The 23,631-nt window shown below is 40.7% G+C and overlaps 1 protein-coding gene across 32 annotated transcripts in view; it reads left to right on the top strand.

Moving 5' to 3' along the window:
- LOC129545947 (ankyrin repeat domain-containing protein 26-like) overlaps nt 1–23,631 on the top strand; it is a 111,850-nt gene that overhangs the window by 79,213 nt on the left and 9,006 nt on the right. For 31 of the 32 annotated variants that reach the window (XM_088840152.1, XM_088840149.1, XM_088840150.1 and 28 more), the window contains 5 exons: nt 9,531–9,706; nt 11,128–11,298; nt 13,261–13,294; nt 16,335–17,288; nt 18,922–19,074. In XM_088840152.1, coding sequence (XP_088696278.1) covers nt 9,531–9,706; nt 11,128–11,298; nt 13,261–13,294; nt 16,335–17,288; nt 18,922–19,074 — 1,488 coding nt within the window. The remainder of the gene's footprint in view (nt 1–9,530; nt 9,707–11,127; nt 11,299–13,260; nt 13,295–16,334; nt 17,289–18,921; nt 19,075–23,631) is intronic. The other variant, XM_088840165.1, reaches the window with a different exon arrangement.

Genomic DNA, 23,631 nt, shown 5'->3' on the forward strand with positions numbered 1-23,631 from the left:
TATGCATGTTAAACTAAAATGCAAATTCTTCCATATGTAAAACTCAGCCATCGTGGTTGCTTGATTTTTTCAGCTCATTTGTTCTTTCCTGATGTGAATATTTTATCCTGCTTGATAATCATAGATGTATGTGAAAACTTTTAAATCTCCGACTTGGATAATCATAGTTTTACTAATTTTCGTACATCCAAATTGTTGCTTCAGTCTTTATCTGCCGTTGCAGAAGGCATAGATAGAAAATCAGAGCCGTTAGTGTGCTGTTTACAGGGAAATAAGAAGAAAACGACGAAATTTTCAAATAAATGGGGTTTTTATAAAATGTATTTATTTTTTAATTGAAGGATAATCGCTTTACAGAATTTTGTTGTTTTCTGTCCGACATCAACAAGGATCAGCCATAGGTACACCCAATGTCCCCTTCCTCCCAAACCCTCCTCCCATCTGCCTCCCCATCCCACCCTTCTAGATCGTCACAGAGTCCCTTTCTGAGTTCCCTGGGCCGTACAGCAAATTCCCATTGGCTGTCTATTTTACATATGGAATTGTAAGTTTCCATGTTACTCTTTCCATCCATCTCACCCTCTCCCTCCTCCCCTCCCCCCCATGTCCGTAAGTCTGTTCTCCATGTCTGTTTCTCCATTGCTGCCCAGGAAATAAATTCATCGGTACCTTTGTAGATTCAGAATTTTTGTAGATTCCATATCTGTGCGAATAGTATATGATATTTATACTTCTCTTTCTGACTTGCTTCACTCCGGAGAATAGGCTCTAGGTTTGCCAACCTCGTTAGAACTGACTCAAGTGTGTTTCTCCTTATGGCTGAGTAATATTCCATTGTGGACCTTGTTCTAGTTCTGTGAAAAATGCCATTGGCAATTTGAAAGTGATCACACTGAATCTGTAGATTGCATTTGGTAGCATAGTCATTTTCACACTATTCATTCTTCCTACCCGGGAATATGGAATCTCTCTCCACCTGTTTATGTTGCCTTTCTTTTCTTTCCTCGGTGTCTTAGAATTTTCCGTAGACAGGTCTTTTGTCTCCTTAGGCAGGTTTATTACTAGATATTTTATTCTTTTTGTTGCAGTGGTGAATGGGACTGGCTCATTAATTTCACTTTCTGAGTTTCCATTGTTCGTGTATAGGAATTCAAGTGATCTCTGTGTATTGACCTTGTATCATACAACTTTGCTAAATTCATTGTTTAGCTCTAGTAATTTTCTTTTACTAGAAAATAGATAGTTTCTTTTGGGTTTTCTATGTGTAGTACCATGTCATTTGCAAAAGTGAGAGTTTTACTTCTTCTTTTCAGATCTGGATTCCTTTTATTTCTTTTTCTTCTCTGATTGCCATAGCTAGGGCTTCCAAAACCATGCTGCGTAATGGTGGTGAGAATGGACAGCTTTTGTCTTGTTCCTGATCTTAGAGGGAATGCTTTTCATTTTTCCTCGTTGAGAATAGTGTTTGCCGTGGGTTTATCCTATATGGCCTTTACTATGTTGGCGTAGGTTCCTCCTGTGTCCATTTTCTCGAGGGCTTTTGTCATAAACAGCTGCTGAATTGTGCCAAAGGCTTTTTCTGCCTCTATTGAGATGATCATATGGTTCTTAATTTTCAGTTTGTTAAGATGGTGCATCACATTGAAATTGGTTTGTGTATATTGAAGAATCCTTGCATCCCTGGCATAAAGCCGAATTGATCATGGTGTATGAGCTGTGGAATGTGTTGTTGAATTGTGTTTGCTGGAATTTTGTTGAGGATTTTTACATCTGTGTTTGTCAGTGATATTGGCCTGTAATTTTCTTTTTTGGGTTCTCTCTGCCTGGTTTTGGTATCAAGGTGATTGTGGCCTCATAGAATGAGTTTGGAAGTGTTCCTTCCTCTGCAGTGTTTTGGAAGAGTTTCAGAAAACTAGACATTAGCTCTTCTCTAAATGTTTGATAAAATTCCCCTGTGAAGCTATCTGGCCCTGGGCTTTTGTTTTTGGGAGATTTTGGATAACATCTTCCATTTCAGTGTTTGTAATTGGCTTGCTTGTAATTTTTATTTCTCCCTGATTCAGTTTTGGGGGGTTGAACTTTTCTAAGAATCTGTCCCTTTCCTCTCAGTTGTCTCTCTTATTAGCATATTGTTGCTCATAACATTCTCTTGTGATCCTCTTCATTTCTGTGTTGTCTGTTGTAACCTCTCCTTTTTCATCTCTAATCTTGTCAGTTTGATTTTTCTCCCTTCTGTTCTTGATGAGCCTGGCGAGTGGTTTGTCCATTTTGCTTATCTTCGCAAAGAACCAGTATTTCGTCTGATTAATCTTTGCTATGGTTTCCTTCATTTTCTTTTTCATTTATTTCTGCTCTGATCTGTACCATTTCTTTGCTTTGGCTGACTTTGGGGGGTTTTGGTTCTTTTTCCAGCTGCTTTAAATGTAGAGTGTTGCCTGTTCAATGCTTTTCTTGTCCTTGAGGTAGGATTGTGCTGCTCTCGACTTCTCTCTTCAGTTCAGTTCAGTTCAGTTCAGTCGCTCAGTCGTGTCCGACTCTCCGCGACCCCATGAATCACAGCACGCCAGGTCTCCCTGTCCATCACCAACTCCCGGAGTTCACTCAAACTCATGTCCATCGAGTCGGTGATGCCATCCAGCCATCTCATTCTCTGTCGTCCCCGTCTGCTCCCGCCCCCAATCCCTTCCAGCATCAGAGTCTTTTCCAGTGAGTCAACTCGTCGCATGAGGTGGCCAAAGTATTGGAGTTTCAGCTTTAGCATCAGTCCTTCCAGTGAACACCCAGGATTGATCTCCTTTAGAATGGACTGGTTGGATCTCCTTGCAGTCCAAGGGACTCCCAAGAGTCTTCTCCAGCACCACAGTTCAAAAGCATCGATTCTTCGGCCATCAGCCTTCTTCACAGTCCAACTCTCACATCCATACACGACCACGGGAAAAACCATAGCCTTGACTAGACGGACCTTGGTTGGCAAAGTAATGTCTCTGCTTTCTAATACACTATCCAAGTTGGTCTTAGAAGTGCTTTTACTGAATCCCGTAGGTTTTGGGTGGTCGTGTTTTTGTTGTCATTTGTTTCTAGGAATCTTTTGATTCCCCTTCTTATTTCTTCAATAACCTTTTCGTTATTTAGTAATGAATTGTTTAATCGCCATGAGTTTGTGTTTTCTGCCGTTTTTGTTTTTTTTTTTTTTTTTCCTGTAGTTGATCTCTGCTGTCATAGTGTTGTGGCCAGAGAAGATACGTGATATATTTTCAGTTTTTAAAATTTCCTGAGGCTTGATTTGTGGCCCAAGATGCGGTCTGTCCTGGAGAATGTTCCATGTGCAGTTGAGAACAAAGTGTATTCTTCTGCATTTGGATGGAAAGTCATGGAGATATCAGTTAGGTCCTTTGGGTCTAATGTTTCATTGAAGTTTTGGGTTTCCTTATTGATTCTCTGTTTGGATGATCTGTCCATTGGTGTAAGGGGGGTGTTAAAGTGCCCCACTATGACTGTGTTGCTATTGAATTCCCCTCTTATGCCTGTTAGTGTTTGCTTTGTGTATTGAGGTGCTTCTATGTTGGGGGCATAAATATTTCCAGTTGTTATGTCTTCTTCTTGGATTGATCCTTTGGTCATTATGTAGTGTCCTTCTTTGTCTCTTATAATATTCTTTATTTCAAAGTCTATTTTGTGTGAAATAAGGATTGCCACACTGGCTTTCTTTTGGTTACCATTCAAATGGAATATCTTTCTCCATCCATTTACTTTCGGTCTGTATGTGTCTCCAGGTCTGAAGCGGGTCTCTTGTGGGCAGTATATATTTGGCTGTCGTTTTTTTATTCATTCAGCTATTCTGTATCTTTTGGTTGGTGCGTTGAATCCACTTACATTAAAGTAATAATCAATATATACGTTCCTGTTGACATTTTCTGAATTGTTTTGGGTTTGCTTTTGTAGGTCTTTCCTTTCTCTTGTGTTTACTGGCTGTAAATCCCTTTAGTGTTTGTTGTGAGGCTGGTGTGAAAGTGAAAGTCACACAGTCGTGTCCGACTCTTTGTGACCCCATGGACTGTCCATGGAATCCTCTAGGCCAGAATACTGGAGTGGGTAGCCTTTCTCTTCTCCAGGGGATCTTCCCAACCCAGGGATTGAACCCAGGTCTCCTGCATTGCTGGCAGATTCTTTACCAGCTGAGCCACAAAGGCTGGTTTGGCGGTGCTCAGTTCTCTTAACTTTTGCTTTGTCTGTAAAGCGTTTGATTTCTCCCTCCATTTTGAATGGGATCTTTTCAAATAGGCTTTCTATTTCTTTCTTATGTCATAGTAGTACTTTAAACTGCCTCATAATTCCATCCTCACATAAGCATTTCTCTTCGACAAATTAAAACGTGTCTTTTAAGGTCAGTTTTAAAATAGAGTCTTCTTGTCGCGTCTTGAATTGGTGTTTTACAATTAAACCTTTTCATTAAACTTAAAAATGCTTATTATGGTAATATGACAGAAACGAGTATTTGCATATATTTATAACAGTATATTTTTATATCCTTGAAACATGTTGAAATATATTATTGACAATTTTAGCCTCACAGCTTTCCTCCCCTGGTATTGTTTTATTTTCAAAAGTTCAGAATTCTGCCTAGGTTTGCATTAATTATGCCAGGTTAGTATCTTTTACAAATAATTATCTTTACAGTATATGTTTTACCTGAATAAGTTTATCTATGTCTAATTCAAATGTATTTACCCAACTCCTTTCTTCTGAGTCCCTTGCACGCCTCAAAATAATTTATTACACCCCAAACTGAAGGCATTGTCTCTGACGCTTCCCTCATCCCTGACTCTTTGTAAGCTATCCCTTCATCTGTCCTCCCCATCCTAGTAGACAGCATCACAGCAGGAAAAATCCTGGACTGCAAACTTCCTTGAAAATACCACCTCCAGTCAGTCAGGAAGTTCAGTATTTTCTGCCTGCTTATCATTTGTCATATCTTATCAGCATAACTCACCGTCTCCCCTATAATCTTGAAATATTCCTTTCTAGTTTTGCTACCCTGAAGTTCTTTTTTGCGTTGCTGCCAGAGTAACCTTTGTAAAATATACTTGTCAATCTTTTCATTCCTCCTGGCTCTGCAGTTTGTTTTAGAATGACTGTTACCATTTTTATTTGGCTGTTCTAAAAGCCAAATTTGCTTTTTAATTCCAGTTTCACGGACACTTTGGGAGATGTACGGCGTCTAGTGTGCTTACTGTCCACTCAGGAGCATTGCTTATAGTTTTTTTTTAATTGTATTTTTAATGCTCTCCTGTAAAATACGGTCATATTTTCTACTTCCTTCAATCTCAGTCTGAATTTGGCTCTAAGGAGTTCATGGTCTGAGCCACAGTCAGCTCCCGGTCTTGTTTTTGCTGACTGTATAGAACTTCTCCATCTTTGGCTGCAAAGAATATAATCAACCTGACTTCGGTATTGACCATCTGGTGATGTCCATGTGTAGAGTCTTCTCTTCTGTTCTTGGAAGAGGGTGTTTGCTATGACCAGTGCGATCTCTTGGCAGAGCTCTATGAGCCTTTGCCCTGTTTCATTCTGTACTCCAAGGCCAAATATCCAAATCGGGAAAGGGGTACATCAAGGCTGTTTATTGTCACCCTGCTTATTTAACTAATACGCAGAGTAGTACATCATGAGAAACTCTGCGCTGGATGAAACACAAGCTGGAATCAAAATTGCCAGGAGAAATATGAATAACTTCAGATATGCAGATGACACCACCCTTATGGCAGAAGGCAAAGAGGAACTGAAGATCGTCTTGATGAAAGTGAAAGAGGAGAGTGAAAAAGCTGGCTTAAAACTCGACATTCAGAAAACTAAGATCATGGCATCCGGTCCCAACACTTCATGGGACGTAGATGGGGAAACAGAGGAAACAATGACAAGCTATATTTTCTTGGGCTCCAAAATCACTGCAGATGGTGACTGCAGCCATGAAATTAAAAGACACTTGCTCCCTGGAAGAAAAGTTATGACCAATCTAGACAGCACATTAAAAAGCAGAGACATTACTTGGCCAACAACAGTCCGTCTAGTCAAAGCTATCATTTTTCCAGTAGTCACGTATGGATATGAGAGTTGGACTATAAAGACAGCTGAGCGCCAAAGAATTGATGCTTTTGAACTGTGGTGTTGGAGAAGACTCTTGAGAGTCCCGTGAACTGCAAGGAGATCCAACCAGTCCATCCGAAAGGAAATCAGTCCCGAATATTCATTGGAAGGACTGAGGCTGAAGCTGAAACTTTGGCCACCTGATGTGAAGAGCTGACTCATTCGGAAGACCCTGATGCTGGGAAAGATTGAAGGCAGGAAGAGAAGGGGACGACAGAGGATGAGATGGTTGGATGGCATCACCGACTCAACGGACCTGAGTTTGAGTAAACTTTGGGAGTTGGCGATGGCCAGGGAGGCCTGGCGTGCTGCAGTCCATGGGGTCACAGAGAATCGGACACAACTGAACGACTGAACTAAACTGAACTTGCTACTTCCTAGTGCAGTGCAGTCTTTCCCGTCATTTGAATAAAAGCGTGGCACCACCTAAAACAAAATATGTTTGTGATGATGTGATGCCTTTACTTGTTTAGTAGATCCCTGTCACCGGAAGGAAGAAGATGACACTTGCTTTTTCCTGTTTGAACCTGGTCCTCCAGTTTTGTCTCTCTATTCAGTTCCCAGTACCTGTGATCTGGTTTTCCACGTGACTTGTTAACGTTGTTGCGCACCTCATCTGTTGGCTCGGGCCACCGTTCCAGAATCCCCTCACCCCCCCGGCTCTGCACTCTCCATCTTCTGAGACACAGCCCTTTGTCACAGCGGTCCTTGAGCTCGCAGGTACACCTGCCTCCTCTCTCCTTGGTGCCCCTTCCTGTGCTCTGTCCGCTTCAGCTGCAGAGTTGTCGGAGGATACTCTTCTGCTCTTGTTTGTTTCCATATGTCTCTGCCTCGGATAGACTATGGGTGGCCGGGATACGCTTGTCAGTCACCTTCAAAGCTTCTTTTCAGTGAAAATAAAATAGACCTTGAAAGTGATAAACCTGATATTGAACATGTGTTTATCAAAAATGAGGAGAGTTTTTATAATGATATAGAAAATAAACAAGTAGGGGACCAGGTAGTTACATTTGAAGTGAAAGAAGACCAAGGGTTTGATATGACAATGTCAGACAATATGAGGCAAAATCCCACTAGTCGGAAGTTAGACATCGGAGAGACACATCAGTCTAGTCTGTGGCTTGTCTGCTCCGGTAAGATGAAACACGTAACTCAAATAAAACCTCACGGTACTCCTGCAGTCGTTAAAAATATTGATAAGAAAAGCAAACCAATACAGGACTGGTTCCAGAAGCTACTGCATGCAGATAATTGCAGGGCTAGTGACGATGAAAGCGTGGAACCCGAATTAGAAGATGGGAATTCTTCTCCACCGAAGAGTCACAGAGCATCCAAAGTGTATCTCAGTGAAGAATTGCAGAAGGATATGCAGAGGTGTAAGAACGCAGTAGACATGGTGCAAGTAGTGTTGTTAGCTTCAGAAAAAGAGAACATTCTGCTTCCCAAAGAGGTAGAGGTTCATTTGCTCTTGCTTTGGTTTCTCCCTTTCAAGATGATCTGGTCCATTTCGATTTTCTACTTATGCATAAAGTGGAGTTATCTAAATAGGTACTTGTGTAGAAATAGATTATTTCTGCCATCCAAATAATAGGAATTCAGGAAACTGTTTTCATGGCTTTTGTCCTTCAATCAGTCTAATTCTGTCTCTGTCAGTCTTTCATATGGACTGGGAAACTCACGTAGCTACACACCATGTAACGTCCTGAGCCAGAATAAGCCCCGAGGAAAGTGTTTAAGGACAGTGATCAACTAGGGTTTTGCAGTGTTTTTTTTCTTTTTAACTTTGTTGGCTTAAATATAAGTTGCATTTCCACAGAATGGGAAGAAAGCAGAAACTGCGAGAAGGGACAGAAACACTCATTTCCTCTAATCTCTTCATTGTGGTTGAATATGTGTGACCTTCTCTGCTTTCCTCAGTCCCTGGGCACTTAGATATCCAACATGGCCACTTCAGGATGTTTGTAATAAGCAGTACATGTGCTCCCACCTATGCTTTAATCACCACTCTCAGATGTCTCTTTTGAGAGAGCCCTCTTCACTATGTTGTTTACTAAAATGTAGTAAGTTTTGACATGTGTGATTTTGTCACATAGGTAGTATATGTGTGTGAGAGAGTTGGTCAGTCGTCTCTGGTTCTTTGCGACCCCATGGACTGTAGCTGGCCAGGCTTCCCTGTCCATGGATTTCTCCAGGCCAGAATATCATTGGAGTGGATAGCCATTCCCTTCTCCACGGGATCATCCCAACCCAGGGATCGAAGCCAGGTCTCCTGCATTGAAAGCAGATTCTTTAACATCTGAGCCACCAGGGAAGCCCAATGGTTGTATCAACCCTCAGTAAAAAAAGAAAAAAAAATCAAGTGTTTATCTCCAAAAAAAAAAAAACACGGAAGTTTGAGATGCTGTGAGTTATTTCTTTCTTCCATAACAGATTTTTAAACTTGCTTGCTCTTTCGTTGAAGACAAAAAAACAAGAAGAAAATGTAGCTATTCTCCTTTAAAGAAAAAAGAGAATAAACCCTACCCCCAACTTACGAATTAAATTACTTTGGCAAAGTCACGCTTTTCACTTACCTGATTCATTTGAGGAATTCGTTTGGTAATTTTATCGGATTCAAGATTACAGAATTGTATCATCTCTTTTGGTGCCATAAAATGTTAGGGAATGCCACTTTGGGGGCTTTGAACAAATCATTTAACCTTTATTTTAAAGCTGTTATTGGTAAATAGTGGGGCAAAGGTAGATAGTTATTTCTATACCCTCTAGCTATAAAATTTGATGGGTATTGAATGTGGAGTTGGGAAGCATTACTTATATTCCAGAATTCCACACTAACTAAGACCTCCTCAGTTTCATTCTGCTCCTTGTGTTTTGGTAAGCTTTGGTTCGTATATCTCAGTGAACACCATCAGGTTATTGCTATCACCTGGATCCCAGTGAAAAAAGAATTGGAAAAGGCGGTGGGGAAAGAATAGCTTTAGTGCAGAAAGAAGAAAGATTGCTTTCTGTCTCTGAGGCACTAAGGTGTCACATCCTCTACATCTGACTGTTTCATGGAAAATCCAGGTGGTAAAGACCGAAGAGGGCAGATGTTGTGTGTGTTTGTGTCTCTATCTCTGCCAGTCAGATGGGGAAGACTGGATGTGAATAATTGTATCTTATTAAGAAGGCCTTTCTTGAAATTTTGGGAATTTTGTTTCTTTCCCTCAAACAGAAGCACGTTTTACAAAAATTTCAGTGACTTGTAAGTGATAAAATTAATGTAAGCACAAAAATATCTTTATCACTTAACATCAGGGCAAATGCTGAGTCAAATAATAAATTGAAAACAGAGTCTTTAGAATTAAGTCATAGCAATTGTTCTTAGTGTCAAACTTTCATTAAAGGTTGAAGAAGAAAAGAAGCACAGAAGTAGTGAAGTGGAAGCATCAGACAACGTGTGCCATGCTGCTGCACAGAGTCGATGGATTCAGCAGAAAAAGAGTGGAGGAAACCACAAGCAGGAGTTTCCTGCCATGCAGAATGAAGGTTCTGATAGGGAAGCCTCTATCAATATGCAACAGTAGGTCATTTGTTATTTTCCTGTAAAATCAAATCTAACTTGAGCTAATGCTTGTGATTGACGAATTTTATATTTTACTAGAGAGATGGTTATTTTGAATCCTCTCATCCTTTAGCCTTAATACTAGTTACTTTGTTAACATACCACCATGTTACAGTAGTAGAGTATTCTGGATTTGACTGCATGCTTGCCTTAACCAGTGTGTTGTATGTTTAAATTTATTTCGTGTCACTAATGAACGTCCTTTCATTTCAGTTTGGGGACTTCTTTCAGCGTTTCTTATGAGGTGGGACTACTGGTGATGAGCTCCCTCAGGTTTTTTTGTCTGGGAAAGATTTTATTTCTCCTTCATCTGAAAGAGAGCTTTTCTGTACAGAGCACTCTTGGTTGGCAGTTTTCTCCTAGCACTTTGAGTGTGTCCTTGGATGGAGGCCAAACTGTTGTTGGTGGCAAGAGAACTGACGAGGCACCTGCCTTTCATCCTTGATGCTGACATCACCCATGTGGGTGTTTTACAAGTAAACTGCCCCCAGCCTCGCTAAATTTGATTTCCTCTTTCATGGTGGATGTGCCACTTGTCATTCTAAAAACCATCTAAATTGTTACTTTTCTCTTTGAGGGTTTTTTTTTTTTTTCTTATTTATTTGGTTGCGCTGCGTCTTTGCAGCTGTGGTGCTTGGGCTTCTCATTGTGGTGGCTTCTCTTGATGCTGAGCATGGGCTCTAGGGTGCTGGCTTCAGTGGTTGTGGAGCACAGGATTCATTGCTCCACGGCATGTGCTATTTTCCCTGACCAGGGATCGAACCTGTGCCCCCTGCACTAGCAGGCAGATTCCTCAGCACTGGAGAACCAGGGAAATTCCGAAATTAAACATTACCGTATTTAAAAGCAAAACAAAAAATATAGTGTAAATCTTATTATGGCTCCTATGTCTAAGAATCATTGTGTTTAGCCAGTGGACTCCAGGTTTTCAGTGTCGCCCTTGAGGTTCTTCCCAGTGTCTTTCCAGATGCATCTCTCTACTTTCTTTCATGTGTTTTGTACTTTTCCTTCCAGGTTCCTAGGAAACAACCTAGATGTTGTGTGCCTGACCTGTGTGCTCACGTTCTAATCTCCCAGTGGAATGATTTCTCGCTTTTCTCTTCCTTTTGGCCTCCTCTCTTCACTTCGTCTGTGAATCCTTCCTTATTCCACTTATGACTTTCATATGTCAACTCTTACATATCATATTGTATCATAATTGTATATCTGTGTTTGGAGGAAGAATTTGTTTTCTTGCATATGGTTGGTACTTCGTAACTGTTTTGTGAATTAATTAATGGCTTAAGATGGGTAAGAGTTGGAATTTTACAAGAATTGTTTTTTTATTCTTTATTAGTTGAATATTTGAAAACATTGGCTTTTTTGTGGATTTTTTAAAGTAGCGATCCTGGCGTGCCCAGGAAGGAAATAGAGGAAAAGAACAATGGCAAATGGACACAAGAAGAATGTGTGATTGCACCAATATTTGGAAAGACCGATTCACTGACTGGTGGTCTGCTGCATGTGAATGATGACAGCATTTCAAGGAAAGTGGATCGAGAGGATGGCAGGTAACACGGACAAATTCTTTATTTCTAGGGGAAGAAATATTAGCACTGAATACTTCTTCTGGAAATAGAGCAGCATAATATAGTATACAGGCCAAGAGAAGAGAATCCTCAACTCTACTGGATGAACACCACAGAATGGTTACGGAGAGGACCCGTGCCTTTGGCCGGAAGTCGTTTCAGTAAATAGTCCACTTGGAAGCTGGACTGTAGTGAATACACGTAAACAGCTCCGTAGGGAATATTTACTGGGGCAGGCAATGAAGAACTGGATGGTAATTGAAGAGGAATGTGGAGTTCAAAGGAGTTTCTTGTTTTATATTAAGAGGGGAGCTGGTAGAGTGTGTATGCTGTTGGAAATGAGCCAGCGGAGGAAGTGTTTATTGAGTTTAATCTTGTTTGCATTTCCAATATTAGAAAGCCTATTGATTGTATGACATTATCTTTAAACTATGACAATAAATTAACTGTACATTTTTATTATTGTACATGCTTTATTATCTACATATGTACTTCTGTAGCTATGTAGTTTTGGGGAAGGGCTTGTTCATTGGCTCTGAAGCATAATATTCTTATGTAAATGAATATGTAGATGACTACTTAAATCATATATAGAATTTTTTAAATTATATAATCATGAATTTACAGATATTTAGGGTATACTGAATAGGATTTAATCATTCCTTGATGATTCTAGTTGATAGTGTCATCGAGGGTAGCTCTGATTTTGTAAGTGCTGTGAAACATCACATCATGTTAACTTCATTCAAAAGGGGAGGATTTTGTTTATTTTCAGTAGAAACAATTAACAATCTTGTATGCTTTATTACTTCGGATGATAAAGATCTAAATGAGAAAAACCATGCTTCCTGTACTGAAAGTGTCGTTAACACATACTGTGTGCTCCACAAGTGTATGTCGGAAGCGTAAAGAAAGAGCAGAATGCTTGAATGAATGTGTATTGATGAATTTCTTTAGAAAAAGCAAATCTTTATTGAAAGTCGATTTCCAATATTGCCTACATCTAAAGTCTTTTTGTTTTGTTAGAAATATGTTTTTAGATTCAGAATTATCATTTGTAGTTATAGCTAGACATGAGATAATAATATAGATTCATGTGGTATCATATTACTTAAAAAGACTCCCGGAGGGAGGATAGGAGGATGAGGGAGGTGGGAGGGGGGTTCAAGAAGGGGAACACATGTACACCCGGGGCGGGTTCATATCAATGTATGGCAAAACCAATATAATATTGTAAAGTAATTAGCCTCCAAAAAAAAAAGAAAAAAAAATGTTCAAGCTCATGCCAATTAAATAAATAAATAAAAAGAATTTTCAGTATCACTTTCTCAGCATATTTTGGAACAGCAGCATTCATGCCAGATTTCCTGGGTTTGAATTCTGGGGTTTTGGTGAACTGCTGTGTGGTCTTGGGCAAGTGCCTCAGCCTTTCTTTGCTCCATTTCTTCCTAGCTAAAAGATCTAATATATTACCTATCTCCCAGAATGACCGTGAGGCTTAAAATGCCTTTATGGCATGTCAAATGCTTGTAATAATGCATAGCCATTGCATAATAAGCCCTCAAAAAGCTAATAACATCGTGACAAAAAATGGGTTTCTTTCTTATAAGGACTTAGGGAATACTTCCGAGATAGGTTTTATTGCCATAACAGTCAGTTCTTATTAAAAATGACAACTGCAAAACACCCCTGGTATACTGCTTCTATCACATAACGCAAGTAATGTTAGGATTTTCCTTTTCCTTTGATCTAAATTTAATGTTTTATTACTATTACAGATATATTTTCTTTGTCCTTTAATGCTACTCTTTTTTATTGTTTCATCCTTTTATAGAAATTACTTATGAATGCAAGGATGTTATATAAAACACAAACGTTTAGTTATTGCTTATGTTTTTGAGTTATTAAATTTTAGCCTGAAAAGAATCCTTTGTTTTTCTTTAGGCCTGCAAGGAAAACAGCATATGAAAAGAAGAAGGTATAGTAAAATGAAAAAAATTAACTTTAACATATATTATTCTCTAAAAAATACTTCGTAAAAGGAATAGTGGCAAAATAGAAAATCTTCCTTTGTTGAAGAGACATTTACTCTGAAAACATAATTTAGAAACTCTGTTGATGAAGTTATCCTTTTGATAAAAACCTGTTCTTTTAAGAAGTCTCTGCTTTTGCTTTGAGAAAGGGATTTATCACCTTTGTACACTGGGTGTATTTTATACATATTTTAAGGACATTGTGAAACAGTATTGTTCATGTGTAGGTCAAAGAACAAAGTGATCACCTGAATTCCCTTGATGATTTAACTCAGTCATCTGAAACTGCTTCCGAGGATGGCGACATGCTTTCCTCTAAAAATTCCCCGTTGCCATCTGGCAGGTGCCTGAGCGTCGTGGACCCCTCCCTCTGTGCCCGTCAGCCCTCCAGTCCACCTGCCCCGTGAACAGCTCAGAGCTGGCTCCAGCTTTCCCAGCTGAGTTCTCCCTCACAGTAGAGTCCTCCAGGCCGGGTGTGGTTAACTGGCATCCTCGAGAGGTGCAGGAATGCTCCCCGTGGATTTTTTCCAGCAGTTGGTAGAAGCCAGACACTCTTGAAGTTGATTGTCCTTCATTCTGCAGAGTTCTCGAGTGGCATCTCAGAGCAGAGGAATTCACTGCCCCAACCGATGTCCCTCTCAAACACGGTCTGGGTCCCATCCCCGAGGTCCTGGCCGCAGATCTGCCACAACGAAAAGCTCTCGGGAAGAACTGGGAAAGTAGTATTTGTAATTCAAATCCATTTGTCTACAGCAGTCAGGTAGGGACACACGATGGCCTCACTCAAGGAGAGTGAGAGCTTTAATATTTTCCATAGAAATTGATCTCAAAATTTTTGCGACTGTCTCGCAGAGCCAGGGCCCTGATTGTGGTTTAGGCCAGGCAGACCGTATGAGCTCCACCGACGACTGCGATACCCGACCAAGTCCCTCTGCTCTGGAGTGAGCGTGTCGGTCACACCACGCATGTCATCATCTTCAGTGTTTAAATCAGAGTCTGTTCTTGACTCCACTGTCACTTTTGTAACCAGTACCCTATCAACCGCCTTTTCATATCACTTACAGTTTTTCAATTCGTAAAAACTGCGACATCTGTTGTAAAAATTGTTTTGTACACTTTAGAAAGTAGTTTCTTTAGAATAAACTTATAAAAGTCCCCCTCCCACCAAGGGAAAAAAAAATTAAATCTCTTGCTACTAACGGTAGCTATTCTGGTATTTGGTAGTGATTTCCCTTCCTTGGTGGATGATTAGGTTAGTTTATCACTTCCACAGAAGGTAAGGCGAGAACTGTAGGCAGTTCAGAGACCATGCTTTGGAAGTCATTCTTGTGCATGTGAGAAAATGACCCTCTGCTCTGTGGAGTGTCCTGTGTCAGACAAGGAACTTTTGAGAACAGTGATAGATAAGCCATCGTAGACCTTCAGTGATAATTATTGTGTTTCTCATTGTGTTTCCCCCATCTTGCTATTTTAAGCAGTATGAAGAGGTAATGAAAGTTACTGCAGCAGCAAATAATCTCATGATTCTCTATGACGAGCTCTCTAAACTTTTCCTTATTTGCCGTGAGTGTCTGCACCAAGAATGAAATAGGAGGCTTGTTTGTACTGATATGTTTGTTCTAGAGAAGTGCCTGTGGTTTGATGTAAGAGGACTAGTCGAGGCAGAGACCTGGTGAAAAGCCTGCAGTGTACTTACATGATTTTAGCTTCTTCCTTCCCAGAATCATTATAGCTAATGTGTTAACTGATGTTTGTAGAAGTGCTTAGTGCAGCTGTCAATAGGTATAAGCCTTGCAATTGCCTATTAAAATGTTAGAGAGGTAGCAGGAAAACAATTTTTGTATGAAATTTCATCTATTTAAGTATATACAGAGCTAAGGCTCTTGTGAAGTAGCTGTATAGGAGGTATCAGATGCAGTCTTTTTAAAGGGAGCGAGTGGTGGTGTAATGGAATTATCGTTGATTTACAATATTGTGTTAGTTTCAGGTGTGCAGCGCAGTGATTCAGAGATATATGTGTATGTGTGTGTATATTATATAAATGGGGCTTCCCTGCTGGCTCAGACAGTAAAGAATCCACCTGCAATGCAGGAGACCTGGGTTTGATCCTGGGGTCGGGAAGATCCCTTGGAGGAGGAAATGGCAACCCACTCCAGTATTCTTGCCTGGAGAATCCAGCAGAGCCTGGCAGGCTACAGTCCATGTGGTCGCAAAGAGTTGGACATGGCTGACTAACACACACACACACACACACACACACACACACACACATTCCTTTTTAGATTCTTCTTGTAGAATGTTAAATGTAATTCCTTATGTTGTACAGTAGATCCTTACTGGTTATTTTGTACACACTTGTCTATATAAAATGGTGTGTGTTAAACCCAACCTCCTGATTAATCCCTTCCCCTACCCCCTTTCCCGTCCAGTGACTCAGCTTGTTTCCTATGTCTGTGGGTCTGTTTCTGTTTTGTGAATAAGTTCATTTTTGATTTCACATGGAAGCGGTATGACTTGTCTTGGTCTGACTGACTTCACTTAGTGTGATCAGCTCTAGGTCCATCTTTGTTGCTGCAAATAGCATTATTACATTCTTTTTCATGGCTTCGTAGTTTTCCATTATATAAATAGACCACATCAGATGCAATTTTTCAGTGTAGTCAGATCTAAATCTTTTATTTTAAGCTTTCTGGGTTTGTTGTAATTCAGAGAAAAGCCTTTCCAGTTCTGAGCTGCTTGAAAAGTCCCTTGGGCTTTCTTTTTCCTTTCATGGATTCATTGTCTTCAAATAAATTTTTGGACCTTTGGGAATTTCTGCTTGTATAAGGTTTGAGGTTGGTATCGAGCCTTATTTTTTCCATTTGGAGATCCACTTGGTGCAGTCTTTTCACTGGATAAACATACAGGTTAGTCTTTCATTTCAGAGGAAATGATGAAATGTCATTTTATTGAGTACTAACTGAAACTCTCCTTTGTCTCACTTAGGCTTCTGATAGTGGTAGAAAAGCAAAAGTTCTGTTGCGCAAAAACCACAGGCAGGATGAAACTGCCATGCCAAGACTAGAAAGAGACACAGTGAAAAACCAGAACCAGGAAAAAGAAAAGAAATCTTTTGAGGACATTGAAACTCTAAAAGGAGAGAATGATTATCCTCAAAAGGCAATAAAATTGAACAAGGAAGTGCTGACAATTACCACATTCCAGCACACCAGCCAGTTTAACATTCCGGTAGCTGAAAATACAGTGCTAAACTCTGAGCTGGAGAACGCAAAACAAAGCACACAAAGCCTGGAAACAGAAGTGGAATCCTACCATTCTAGACTGGCTGCTGCCATGCACGATCATCATCCAGGTCAGACATCACAAAGAGACCTGGAACTTGCCTCCCAGAAGGCAAAAGACAAGAGGTTACGCTTGCAGGACCAAACGAAGTTCGATATGGCTAAGCTGAAAAGTGACAATGAGATGCTTTCCCAGCAACTTTCTAAAGTGAAAAATAAATTCAATAAGCTAAAAATCAAGCTGCATCAGACGAGAGATGATCTCCGAGAAAAGACTTTGATGTTAGAACGTGTCCAGACAGACTTATGGCAAGCAGAGTGTCAAAAGCAGGATATCGAACACATGTATCAGAGCGAACAAGGCAAAGTGAATGAATACCTTGGAAAGCAGGAATCCTTAGAAGAGAGATTATCTCAACTCCAGTGTGAAAACATGTTGCTCCGACAGCAGCTGGATGATGCACGAAACAGAGCCGACAGTAAAGAGAAGACGGTCATTAGCATCCTAGACCAGTTTCAGCAGTTCGTGAGAAAGCTTCATGCTGAAAGTGAGAAACGAGATCTAATGCTGGAGGAAAGAAACAAGGAATTAGTCAACCAACATGATCATTTGAAAGAGAGACTATGTCAGTGTGAAAATGAGAAAGCAGAAAGAGAAGTAAGTATCCAGAAGGAGAACTAATTCTCCGACTTCCTGAAAGAAAATTCAAAGTGATTCTTAATTCTGGCTAAATGTTGAATCTAGCTGAATATAAAAAATACACAGGCTGTGAATCTATGGTCCCTGAAACAGAAGTAAAAGCACACCTGTATCCAGCAAATAAAATTAGACCCGAGAGATGCTTCACTTTGAGTAGAGACATCGTGTCGCTTATGAAATGTTAAGAGATGAAGTTCTAAATTTTTAGTATAGACAGGTGTTAGTAAGTTACTCTTTTACTATTCAGACAATCAATTTAATCTCCATGTGACCACATGTCAGTATCACGATGAAGCAGATAAAAGAAACACTCAAACCTAAAGGGAATATTGTGAAATTAAGCTTCAGTTACACAGATTACCTTGACAGTCAAGTCCAGGTTTCCCAGAGGCTATTACTTATAAACTGTACTTTGGCTTCAGTAGCTTGTCATACCTTTTTGTCATATTTGTTGGTATAAGTTTAGCTTTATTCATGTCAATTTGAAGTAACTTGGAAAACATTTCAGGCTTGACTCATTTATTCTTATGGCCTCTCAACTCTTTAAAGAGTTGTCATTAAATTGAGAATTCATTGACAAGTCTTTTAAATATACTTGTCATTAAATCATAATTTGGGACTCAAGTGGTGAGCTTTAACCAAGCTCTTCTTGATTTAATCTCCCCACTGCTATTTCTGCTATTTACTTAGAACATGTTTACAAACAATTTGCTCATAATTCTCATTTTAAGGGTCAATTACTGTCATTCGAATACCAGTTTGCCCAATACAAATGGAGGCTGGCAGGATTCGTGAGCAGCAGGGATGGAGTGAGTCAGGAGAGGGTTCTAGGGGCTGCGGTCCGGGGGCAGGTGGACGCCAGGTTATCGAGGCTCCTTGAAGGCATGGGAGAAACCTCATTTTTAAAATTTCATTATTCTTTTATATTGGAACATAGTTGATTTACAATTTTGCGTTAGTTTCAGATGTACAGCAAGTTGATTCAGTTATAGGCATACATATATCCATTCATTTTCAGATCCTTTCCCATGTAGATGCCTGCAGAATATTATGGTTAGCCAAGGGGAAAGGTGGGGAGGAGGGATAAATTAGGAGTTGGGGATTAACATAGACACACGACTAGACATAAAATAGATAAGCAGCAAGGGAATGGCCTCATTTCTCTGCTGAGGAAGGAATCTATTGGAAAGATCTGAGCACTGGATTGGATATGTGAGGATCTCCGAGGTTAATCGAAGCCTCTAATAAAGAAAGAGGAAAAGTGTTTCCACAGTGTGGAATTTTCCACCGCTTGTCCCACCTACACATCTGTTTCGTCCTGGAGGTTAGGTGGTGACACTCTGCAGATTTATCGGGAGGTGGGGGGCAGGGTGTGGACAGTGGGGCTGCCTCCTTCGTCTGAGGAACTTAATATCAGGAAGGCCGGTGGGGAGCCCTCCTGGGTCTGTAACCACATTCAGGGAGGCAGAAAAGAAGGTGAGTTGCTGTCCATGGTGATAGTTTCCAAAGTACCTATGTTGGAGTCATCTGTTACTAACATAACGTCATAGTAAAGTGGATTTGATAAACTCATGACAAAGCGTCTTCTTAGGCAGTGGTGAGACACCGTCAACAAGAACTGTATGACAGCGTCAAAAAGCAGTCTGCGCTGGAGGCGTCCCTGGATGTCATGTCACGTCATCCTGCCAAGTTAGAAGCTGAGGCACGGGATTTAAAGAGCAAGTTCCCTCAGCCCCCAAGTCAGGTATGTGTGAAAGTGAATGTGTCGACAGTTAATACATAGGATAAAGTGTTTTAGGACGCTCATTTTCATGGACAGCTTTCTTTTTTATTTTCATTACTAGTAATTTACTATAATTTTATTATTCTTTAAGTGCACTCGTTTCTTAAACTGTGACTTTCATTCTGCCATTTGCATTGTATATATATATATTTTTTTTTTCGTATATTATATACCCTTGGGAAAGTGGAGAATTGTGCATCATTCTTCACACAAGTTGAGAGACTTTTTTTTTTCTATTGAACAATATTTTACTTCGTGATCTCGGTATTACCATGATGAGGCAAGCCAGATAAAATCAGAGGATAATGTTTAATGGAATGTTCCAGAAAATTATCATTTCTCATCTTCACTTTTGTGAATGACTGTGGAGTTCTGTATATATTTCAGTTCAGTTCAGTCGCTCAGTCGTGTCCGACTCTTTGCGACCCCATGAATTTATTTTGTGCATTTCAGAATAACTTGTGCAGAAAGTGTATTATACAAACCAGTTGAAGTTAGGCACTGCCTTCTTTTCTTTTCATTTTAGATACATCGTTAAAGCATGGAGATACTCAGATAGAGTATAGTAGGTACATCAAAAATAGAGAATTAAGAACATTATCTAGATAGTGCCTTTGGATTTTTAAAAAAGCTATTGAGATATAATTGACGTATCATATAATTCACCCATTCCAAGTGCGTAGTTCAGTATCTCTTAGTCTAGAGAGGTGTCACCTGTAACCACAGTCAATTTTAGAGCATTTCCATCACCCCCAAGAGGAACCCTGCATCCCTTAGCCACCACCTATGGACCCCTCATCTCCCTCAGCCCCAGCAACCCCCAGTCTAATATCTGTCTGTGTCGACAGCCTGTTCTGGGTATTTCACATGAATGGAATCACACAGTGTGTGCTCCTTTGTGGTTCACTTTTCCCATTTGATGTCATGTTTCTGCGGTTCATCCATGTTATAGCATGTATCAGTTCTTCCGTTTCTGTTGATTGTCAAACAAGAAACAGTATGTGGCTAAGCCATTTGTCCATTCATAAGTTGTTGGGAGATTTGGGTTGTTTCCCCTTTGCGGCTACGAACAATGCTGCTGTGAGCATTGACTTACACGTTTCTGGATGGACATGCTTTTATTTCCCCGTGGTGGGATTTTGTCCTCAGAGTTCCCTGGCTACTTTCTCCTTTTCTGGCCTTTGCTCAGACTGTCCTGCCGTCTTCACAGTTTCTGTTCCTCTTGGGTAGTTCTCCATTTATTCAGACCTGGTGCCCAGTCTCTCCTCCTCCAGAGCTTTCCTGACTGTCCAGCTCTCATCGAGCCTTTTCTCTTCAGCCCTGTCGTCTAGTCTGTGAAGAACAGTTTAGCCCTTCATTTTAAATTGTTGTCATTTTTTCATGAGGGAGAATCTTGTTTAAGGATACATTAGTCTAACAGGGAATATTTCTTAATATGCACAGCACTTGTCTTGCATAAATGGAAAATCATTTAGCTTAACAATTGTTAGGATATAACTAAAGTACTTCATCCGTACCAATAATTTCTTCTTTGAGATGCTGGTTTAGTAAAACCTTTATTAAAGTGTATTTTAAGTAATTAAATGTAAAATTGAAAGTGCTTAGTCTCATAGAGGAGAATTGTTCAATTAAATGCTCATTCTCCCCCCTGATTCTGGTAGTAAAATGTAAATTTGCCTTCCTTCATTATGCAGCCAGAAGTGGGATTTACGGCTATCTTGCCTTTCAGGCCACAGTGGATTTCTAATCTTCCCAGCCTCAGGTTCTGGGGATGGCTTGTCTGATATACATATCTGGTAACCTTCATCTTCTCATCCGAGTACTTGCTAGGCATTAACAGTTGCTGGGAATGAATTGATTCAGAACTTTCATTTAGCAGTCGGGTAATATTTCCATGGCCGTGACTTCACCCTTCCTCTGACGGTCGTGTAATGTTCTGTACCACTCTGTCCAGGAGGTGCTATTTGCATATTAACCGATGGTCATTGTCCACTGCGTAGTACAGAGAGGAAGTAAGCTACAAATTATTGTAAGTGGAGAAAAGTACAAAAGTACTAGTTGGTTAGTGGAGTCAGTGAACGTTTTTGCAGTACTGGACATGTGTGTTTTGGGCCTCATGCTCCCCATTACTGCCCCTTGCAACGGTATGGAGAGTGAGTTCCCTGTGACTTGTGTAGATGACCACTTCTGCTGGCATGCCGTCTGCCTGAAATACCAAATTGTTTTGCAGGCAAAATAGAGCGACCGTAATAACGCCAATTACAAACAAAAATGACCTCTGTCTTTAGGTGAGTCATGTTTCCTAAGCCAGGTTCCTCTTTATTGAACTTCTAAGAAAATCCCACGGCCTCTTCTCCTTTTGTATGTCTTGGTCTCTCGGTTGGACTTCCCTGGTGTCTCAGACAGCAAAGAATCTACCTGCAATGCAGGAGACCCAGGTTTGATCCCTGGGTTGGGAAGATCCCCTGGAGAAAGTGAAAGTGAAAGTGGCTCAGTCGTGTCTGACTCTTTGAGACCCCATGGACCATACAGTCCATGGAATTTTCCAGGGCAGAATACTGGAGTGAATAGCCTTTCCCTTCTCTAGGGGATCTTCGCAACCCAGGGATCGAACCCAGGTCTCCTGCATTGTGGGCAGATTCTTGACCAGCTGAGCCACAAGGGAAGCCCAAGAATACTGGAGTGGGTGGCCTATCCCTTCTCCAGTGGATCTTCCTGACCCAGGGATCAAACCAGAAATCTCTTGTACCACAGGCAGATACTTTACCAACTGAGCTATCAGGGAAGCCCTATCCCCTGGAGAAGGAAATGGCAACCCACTCCAGGATTCTTTGCCAGAGAATCCCATGGACAGAAGAGCCTGGTGGGCTTCAGACGATGGGGTCACAGAGTCAGACATGACTGGGCAACTCACACTGGGTCTCTGTTAGGTCAAACAAACAAGCAGGGTTTTTGCTGCCAAGGTTCTCTTTAAAGCTTCTAGTGTCCTATGAATTTGATTGGGGTTCATGCCATTGGAAAAGTTACCCTCGAAAATCTTTTTTGAAGGAAGCACTGCACCTTGGGCTTTCTGTGAAACTTTGCAGGATGACACCTTTAACGTTCTTTTGCTCTTAAGATCCTTAAAGGAATCTGAGGCACCACCTTAAGTCTTTCCAGGGTCTTACACTTACAGTCTACAGGTTTTACCTTTAGACCATGTTTTCCTGGCAGCACCCTAGATTTGATCTTAGCCCAGAAGCCATTTCTGTCCTTTGGCATCATGTGACAATTGGGCATGTGGAGATGCTGTAAAGGGGATACAGATATTGAACCCAGTGAGTCTTGGTTCCTTTATATTTAATAGCATTTTTTAATTTTTTTGATAGCTTATCCCTCTCATTGATTTATTTTCAGCTGCTTCATAGCTAGAGTCTCTGCCCCCCATGTTTCAGTGTCATTTTCTTCTCTTGCCTAGAAGTCGTCACCAGCAGCCTCTTCAAGGACCGTCAGGCTTCTGTGTACAGTGTCATCAAGCCCATTGGGTTTTCATTTCTTTCTCTGCAGCCATTCAGGTGCCACCTACCTCCAGGTTCAAAGGCATTCTGACATGTTTCAGCTCTTTTTTAATGGCAGTACCTCATTTGGGGGCACCACCAACTCGATGGACATGAGTTTGAGCAAGCTCTGGGAGTTGATGGTGGACAGGGCAGCCTGGCGTGCTGCAGTCCATGGGGTCACAAAGAGTCAGACATGACTGAGTGACTGAACTGAACCCCATTTTTAATATCAGTAGCTGTACCAGTTATTTATTGTTAACAAATTGCGTTAGAAACCACCTCAAAGCCTAGTGACTCAAAACAGCATTTCCTTTGATCACAAGTCTGTGTTGGGGCAAGGCTCAGTGAGTGGGCCCAGCTCATTTCTTCTCCAGTCGCATCAGCCGGGATGTCGTGAAGGGGGGAACCAGAGTCATTTGAAGACTTGTTCATGCACACGTCTGGCAGTTGGAGCTGGCTTTTGGAGGGGACATTAGGTGGGGGCGGTCAGTGGGGACACTGACATGTGCTCAGTATGTGGGCTGTGCTTCTGCACAGCAAAAGAGTTGGCTTCCCCACAGAGCAAAATTCAGAAGCTATTTAGCTTTAAAATTCACACAGCAGTTTCCCCAGACACTGTCCAGGAGGAATCAGTTACTAGGACTAGCACATACTTGAGGAGAGGGAATTTCATGAGAAAAGTGTCAAAGAATTTGTAGACATGTTTGAAAACCACCAGCTCCACTCACGTCGACTTAAAAAGTAATCATTCTGTCTAAAGGAAAGTTCTTTCCAACTCACTGTCACTGATCGTTCAGGAAATAATTTTTGTTTCCTTTCTTTGGTATGTTCTCTTATTCTGTGGAAAGTAACAAAGGGTTACAAGAATGAGGTATTTTTGTTGTTGTTGTTCAGAAAAATGTATGGATCACCTCACTAAACTCAGGAGATGGGATTTCTTTAACCTTGTGAATCATTTCTGTTTGGAATGCAATTCTAA

This window comes from Moschus berezovskii, chromosome 9, assembly GCF_049115385.1.
Source record: "Moschus berezovskii isolate FMDL1 chromosome 9, NW_MosBer_1.0, whole genome shotgun sequence".
Lineage (NCBI taxonomy): Eukaryota > Metazoa > Chordata > Mammalia > Artiodactyla > Moschidae > Moschus > Moschus berezovskii.